Genomic DNA, 7,276 nt, shown 5'->3' on the forward strand with positions numbered 1-7,276 from the left:
TTAATGGCATTTGTCAGATGTTGTGTTGGCGGGCAGCGAGCGACCTTTCATACTAAAATTATAAAATAAGGAAAATGGTCAATTCATTTTGCAAATTGATTTATAATATTCTATTTAAATATGTACTGAGATAACTTAAAAAAAAAAAACAGTTTTATTATTATTATTTTACAAGTTTTCATATAAAATTATTATTCATAACTTTTTTTGGACACAAATTATTTCATTACTTTTTTTGGACAAATATTATTTTATTTTATAAGTTAGAAGTGAAAAAAATTACGGGAAAAGTGGAGTTGTAAAAGTCATTACTTGGCAACAATCCATTAATTTGAGTTACCCGATATTAAAAAAAAATTACAAGTATGTTTGTTCTTGTGCTTTTTATTTTTATTTTTAATGAAAATCTTGTGAGTAATTCATAGAATTTTTTTTTTTTAACCATAATCATGAAGATTCACCATTCAATTAAGTCATTACTTATTTGGGATTTAATCAAAAACAATATAACGTATCAGATTTTATCTTCTAATACTTTCTTAAAATACAAAATTTGATGTTATGCAAAAGATATTTATGATATGTATATATACACCAAATCAAAAAAGTAAGAAAAAATCCGAATCCTAATTTTAGAAAATCAAAACCAAATCAAAATTTCTTTGAAAAGGATTTTTCCCGATTTTCTATTTTTTTAGGGTATAGTTTAATTTTTATTTTTATTTTTTAAGAAAAACAGTTCAAAATACAAAAGATGCTGAGCTGTATGAGATTGAAATAAAAGAAAGAAAACAAAAAGATAATTTATCAAAAAAAATAAAAAATCATGAATATAATATACCCTGTTTGGCTTTGAAGAATTTAGAAATCGAAATCAAAGACAGCAAATTCTTATCCCAAAAAAAAAAAAAGAAAACTCAAGACTCATCTGTTAAGTGCCATGCTCTCCACAAAAAAACAATTGGTCATAAACTATCCAAGTGTAACCCCTCCACAATTGAATTTCTTTTCAAATTTTAAAAAACAAAAACACTTTCGTTTTTTAATTTGTTTCTGGCTTTGTTTTTGTTTTTGTTTTTGTTTTTTGGTTTTTGTTTTGTTTTATTTTATTTTTTTTAGTTTTAACCCGATGGACCCCACACGTTAACGTTGCCAACTATGTTTTTTCTGTTTCCAAACACTGACACACAGTCAATGGAAACCCCCGCCTCTACTCTTTCCCAATTGGATTTTTAGGGGGAAAAAAAATAAAAATAAATTCCAACTTTTTTCATTTCCTTTTCTTTTTCCTTCTTTTTTCCTTTACATTCCGTTTTTACTTCCTCCACCATCTCCGCCGTTTCTTCTGCCTTTCTCTTTTCCAATTCTTTTTCTTATTCTCAATCTCTCTCTCTCTCTCTCTTTCTCTCTCTCTCTCTCTGTCTCATTACCCTCTTGTTTTCCATGATCACAGAATGTGATACCATTGTTGAAAGTTTTAGTTTTTTTCCATCATCATCACAGAGGGACTTCTGAGAACTTTTTGTTTTTTTTTTTTTTTTTTTTTTTTCTTGCTGAATTTTCCTTAGAAAATCCAATGAACGAACCCCAACCCCATCTGGGTTTATGGGGTTCTGGTGTTTTAACCCCTTTCTTTATCATCCTTCTCGTTTTCCTTTCCTCTGTTCCAGTGGAGTCTCAGTCCGATGCAGCAGCCATGAATGCTCTGAAGAAGAGCATTGGAACGGACAGTCTCGGGTGGACGGATTCCGATTACTGTAAGTGGCCAAAAGTAACCTGTAATTCGGATGGTCAGGTCACGAAGATACAACTGGGTAACCAGAACCTTAAAGGCACACTACCACCGGAAATCGGAAAACTCACCCAGTTGCAACAGTTCGAGGTGCAGAACAACCAACTCACCGGGTCGTTCCCGAGTTTCTCTGGGTTGGCTTCGTTTCGTGTTCTGATAGCCCACACCAACAACTTCACTTCTTTCCCTCCTGATTTCTTCACTGGAATGACCGCCGTCGAGAGCATCACCATCGACAAGAACCAATTTGCGAAGTGGTCAATTCCCGACAGCCTCAAAGAATGTTCGACTCTTAAGGAATTCTCAGCCGTCAGTGCTAACCTTGTCGGGGAAATCCCAGACTTCTTTGGGGTTACCAATTTCCCAGCTCTTACTGATTTGCATTTGTCTTTCAATAGCCTTGAAGGTGGGTTGCCTTCGAATTTCTCTGGCTCTTCGATTCGATCACTCTGGTTGAATGGTAACAAGCTTAATGGTTCAATCGAGGTGTTGAAGGATATGACCGAGTTGAATGATGTTTGGCTCCACGGAAACTCTTTCACCGGACCTTTACCGGATTTTTCCAACTCGCAAAAATTGAAGCAATTGAGTCTCAGAGATAACCAGTTCACAGGTATTGTACCTCCTTCTTTGACGAGTCTTAAAGGGCTTACCGTTGTCAATCTCACAAATAATTTGCTACAAGGACCAACTCCTGAGTTTGGTGGTACTGTTGCTGTGGATAATGGAGGTCGTAATAGCTTTTGTTTGCCTACACCTGGTGTTCCTTGTGATACCCGTGTAGGTATTCTGCTTTCAATTGTGGAAGCCATGGATTATCCAGCTGATTTTGCTAGTGCCTGGCAAGGAAACGATCCTTGTGCTGATTGGAGAGGTGTTACTTGTGGAGATAAAGATATTACAGTTATTAATTTTCCTAAGATGCATCTTGTGGGTACCATCTCCCCTAATTTTTCCAAGCTTACTGCTTTGAAAACGTTGAACCTCGCTGATAATAATCTCACTGGTACAATACCTGTAGAGCTTACAAAACTGAATGAACTTATTACTGTTGATGTTTCGAACAACCAGCTTCATGGTAAAATACCACCTTTTAAGAGTAATGTTGTTGTTAAGACGGAAGGGAATCCGGATATCGGTAAGGATTTCGTGACCCCTCCACCGGGAACTCCTAGTGGTGGTGATACACCTGGATCACCCCCGGGTACGGACTCTCCCTCTGGTGCTAATAAGAAATCTAAGACTGGCGTATATGTTGGAGTTGTCATTGCCGGTGTTGGTGGGCTTCTTGTCATTGGGGCTATAGCATTTTTCCTGATAACTAGAAAAAGGAAGTATTCTAGCAGGGTGCAAAGTCCAAATGCGGTGGTGGTTCATCCTCGTTACTCTGGTGACCAAGATGCGGTGAAGATTACAGTTGCAAATAGGGTTAATGCAAGCAGCAGTGAACCTTATAGTCCGACGAGTAGTGGACAGAATGACATTCAAGTGGTTGAGGCTGGGAACATGGTCATTTCTATTCAATTGTTAAGGAATGTGACAAATAATTTCAGCCAAGAAAAAGTGTTGGGACAAGGGGGTTTCGGAACTGTTTACAAAGGAGAATTGCATGATGGAACGCAAATTGCGGTGAAGAGGATGGAATCCATAGGAGTGGTTGAGAAAGGTCTGACTGAGTTCACGTCTGAGATTAATGTTCTTTCCAAGGTTCGGCATCGACATTTGGTTGCACTTCTTGGATACTGCTTGGAAGGAAATGAGAGGCTCCTTGTTTATGAGTACATGCCTCAGGGGACTCTTAGTAGGTATCTGTTTAGCTGGGAAGAGGAAGGGCTTAAGCCACTTGAATGGACTAGAAGGCTTTCCATAGCCTTGGATGTTGCAAGAGGTGTTGAATATCTCCATGGTTTAGCCCATCAGAGTTTTATCCATAGAGATCTTAAGCCATCAAATATTCTTCTTGGAGATGATATGCGGGCTAAAGTTGCAGACTTTGGACTTGTTCGCCTTGCTCCGGAAGGGAAACACTCAATTGAGACAAGGCTTGCGGGAACTTTTGGCTATCTTGCCCCAGAATATGCAGGTAAGTCTTTTCTATATGTACTTCATTTGACATTATAAGCTTTGTTTGTGCCTTTCTTTTATGCGTGATTAGAAAAACTGTATTTGGCTGTGCTCAATCTACAAGTATGCCGATTAGTATTCCATTGTTTGTCCCTGAACAATTTGCTAATTTTATATTACTAAGGGAATTTAGTGAGGGAGTCGGAACACTAGAGAAAAATTGGAGATAATTGAGAAACAACACTAAAGCCATCTGCGATGTTTAACTGATCACATTTGATGTTCATTCATTGGATCGTTTTTTGTCAGATGATTGTTTCCTTCTTTGGATTCATGTGAGTTACATGAATTGTATGTGAAATAATTGAATGAGATTATTCATTTCTTTTTATGCTGCTTGCTTACTATTGTTTTAAAATTTTGAATTCATTTTTACTTAGCAAGACTGAAAGGGACAAGGCATATGTTTTTATCTGTCACAAAAATTGAGCAACCATGTTATCAAATTTTTGTTTGGATGTCTCTTCCATATTTCTTTTGCTTAGAAGCTGTAGTTTTTTCTCTTTTTTTCGTTTTGTATTTGAAAGGTTAGTTTTTCATTTTTCTTAAGAATGAACAGAAAATCTTTCTTTAGAAGCATTCTTTACAACATTGTTATTAAATGACAAAAATCTGAGTATGTCCTGTTTTTTAAGCAAATTGGTACATGTTAATTTTTTCTATCTCATTAATTGGTCAATCTTCAAGTAACTAAAATAAAATTTTGTGGATTATGGATCAGTTACTGGACGAGTGACTACTAAGGTTGATGTATATAGCTTCGGAGTGATTTTAATGGAGCTGATCACTGGAAGAAAAGCACTAGATGAGAGCCAGCCTGAAGAAAGCTTGCACCTTGTCACATGGTTCCGTAGAGTTCTGATGAGCAAGGATTCACTCCAGAAGGTCATTGACCAGACAATTGATCTGAACGAGGAAACTCTTGCTAGTATTAGCACCGTTGCTGAGCTAGCCGGCCATTGTACTGCTAGAGAGCCCTACCAGAGGCCTGACATGGGTCATGCAGTCAATGCGCTTTCATCTCTCATTGATGTCTGGAAACCGTCCGAAGCAGAAGAGTCAGAAGACATATATGGAATCAACGGAATCAGTCTGGACATGAGCTTGCCGCAAGTACTCAAGAAATGGCAGGCTTTCGAGGGCAGTGGCACCCTGGATGATTCTAGTTCTTCATCATTTTTTGCCAGTGATAATACACAGACCAGCATCCCTGCTAGGCCAAATGGGTTCGCAACCAGCTTCGAATCATCTGATGGAAGATGAAGTTATAGAGAGATAAAGTTTTGAGTCCCCATTTGAAGACTCCAGGTGGCTTGTTTTGTTAATACCCAGACCTTTGTGTCTTTCTATATTTTTTATTTTTAGTGTTTTTTTCTTTTTTAAAGGTTTCTGCTTAAGTTTCCATACCTAGTTGGAGTTACGTTTTAGTAGTTCTCATATCTCTGGTATTTTAGAAGTGTTATGAATTGTGCAAATAGGCAGTTATATTTAAAAAGTAAAAAAAAAAAGGATTTTCTTTAAGTTTCATCTTTCAAGAGCTTGGTGATTTGGTTGCTTTGTATTTATTTTACCAAAGCCTATGGATAATGATTTGGTTTACCATGATGGTGCTTTTATTTAATTTTTACTTTTCAAGTGTATCAAGCTCCAGTAGATTTTTGTGTGAGATGTTTTCTGCCTTGCCAAATGATATTTTGTGTGAGATGTTTTCTGCCTTGCCAAATGATATTTTGTGATGATATTTCCTTCATTAGACAAACTTTTTAGTAATACTAACGTTGTGGGCACAAATACATTTACCAACTATGGTAGCCAAATAATGGCATTATTTAGTTTATGTTGTTTTTTTTTTTAATTAATAAAGTAGTGCTACATCATATTCTCACATTGGTTGGTAAATTATTCATTGCGTGTAGCATTATTCTTTTAGCATTGAACAACTTTTCTAGATTCGCCTTGGTGATACATTTGGTTCATGCAATAAATTTCTCAAATTTAGGAACAACTTCTAGTAATATGTCACTTCTTCATTCTCCATCTACTTGTTTGTTACTTTTTCTTTTCTTATTTTTTGTTTTGTTTTACACATGTTGAGGATGTGTTTCCCATATTTTTAAAAAACAAAAATGAAATGGGCAAAAAATTATATTCCATATTTTTAATTCTTCAATTATTTAAGTTGCCGAGAGCAATTTATTTTATTTGTCTTTCATTAAACTACATATTTGGAAGATATGTGGTGGTTAATTTATCAAATTTGAAAACAAAAAAAACAAAATTGCATTAAGAGAGATAGGTTTAAGTTAAACATTGTTTAAAAAAAAAAAACCAACTAAAAGATTCAAATTGATCGATTTAATTATTCTAAAAGATTAAAGAAATATATAAGGGATTAAAAAAATTTAACTTGGGAAGAATGACGAAATAAAAATTAAAAAAAAAAAAACAAACAAATAAATAAAGATAAAAGGAGATTGAGATAGCCCATGCCCCCACGAATGTCTTAAAATCTATGTTGTTTAGAGGCAGAGACAGACACGTGTGAGACATGGAATAGGTGTCTGAAATGCTTGCCAGCTTGCATTTTCTTTGTCTCCTCCGAATATTCTCCAACCACTCTGACACTGACTACGTGGACATATCATTTCTCTCTCTATGATTATTTTTTCCCCTTTTTTACTCATTTTTTTTTCTCCTTCTTCTTCTGTTGACTTTTTCTTTTTCTTTTTCTTTTTTTTTTCAGCAAAATTATAAACTAATTTAATTCTTTGCTTTTGCAGGAGTTCAGCCCTGATTTCTGGTTCTGGATTTTCTTAAATCCATGGTTGAATTATTTTTGTCAGCATCTGTTTTCTTCTTCTTCTTCTTCTTTCTGTTTTTTTTTTTTTTTTTTTTAATTAAACTAATTTAATTCTTTGCTTTTGCAGCAGTTTAGCCATGATTTCTGGCTTTGGATTTTCTTAAATCGATGTTTGAATTATTTTTGTCACCATCTGTTTTCTTCTTCTTCTTCTTTCTTTTATTTTTTTTTTAAATTTTTTATTAGAGTATCTAGCATCTCTACTCTTTCAATTATTAAATTTTTACATTTAATTAATATCTGATTATTTTTTCTTTAATATTATAATTTTTAAACTTTTTCTCTTTGGGACTTTATTCTTTAATCATTTTTTTATTTATTTTTAGTAGTTTTAAAACATGCAACGCATTAAACGCAACTTACCCATCTTTTTTTTTTAGGTTATGTAATTTTATTATTTTATTATTACAATAAATGCATTATATATGCTTCCTTGTCAAAAAAACAAATAATTAAATAAAGTGCATTACAATATGCCTTGTAACAATAAAAAGTAGATC

The 7,276-nt window shown here is 34.5% G+C and overlaps 1 protein-coding gene across 1 annotated transcript; it reads left to right on the plus strand.

The window, feature by feature from the left end:
- The first annotated feature begins 1,238 nt into the window (after positions 1-1,238).
- LOC107434447 (receptor protein kinase TMK1) lies at positions 1,239-5,518 on the plus strand. Its single transcript, XM_016045919.4, has 2 exons — positions 1,239-3,875; positions 4,638-5,518. The coding sequence occupies exons 1-2, from the start codon at positions 1,577-1,579 to the stop codon at positions 5,177-5,179; spliced, it is 2,841 nt and encodes a 946-aa protein (XP_015901405.2). The 5' UTR covers positions 1,239-1,576; the 3' UTR covers positions 5,180-5,518.
- The last annotated feature ends 1,758 nt before the right edge of the window (positions 5,519-7,276 follow it).

The sequence above is a fragment of the Ziziphus jujuba genome, chromosome 12 (genome assembly GCF_031755915.1).
Source record: "Ziziphus jujuba cultivar Dongzao chromosome 12, ASM3175591v1".
Classification (NCBI taxonomy): domain Eukaryota; kingdom Viridiplantae; phylum Streptophyta; class Magnoliopsida; order Rosales; family Rhamnaceae; genus Ziziphus; species Ziziphus jujuba.

What these genes read in the sequence shown, in the direction of transcription:
- LOC107434447 (XM_016045919.4), top strand. Translation starts at nt 1,577, where the DNA reads ATGAACGAACCCCAACCCCATCTGGGTTTATGGGGTTCTGGTGTTTTA. An exon ending in TCTTGCCCCAGAATATGCAG is followed by an intron (nt 3,876 to 4,637) that starts GTAAGTCTTTTC and finishes ATTATGGATCAG; the next exon opens with TTACTGGACGAGTGACTACT.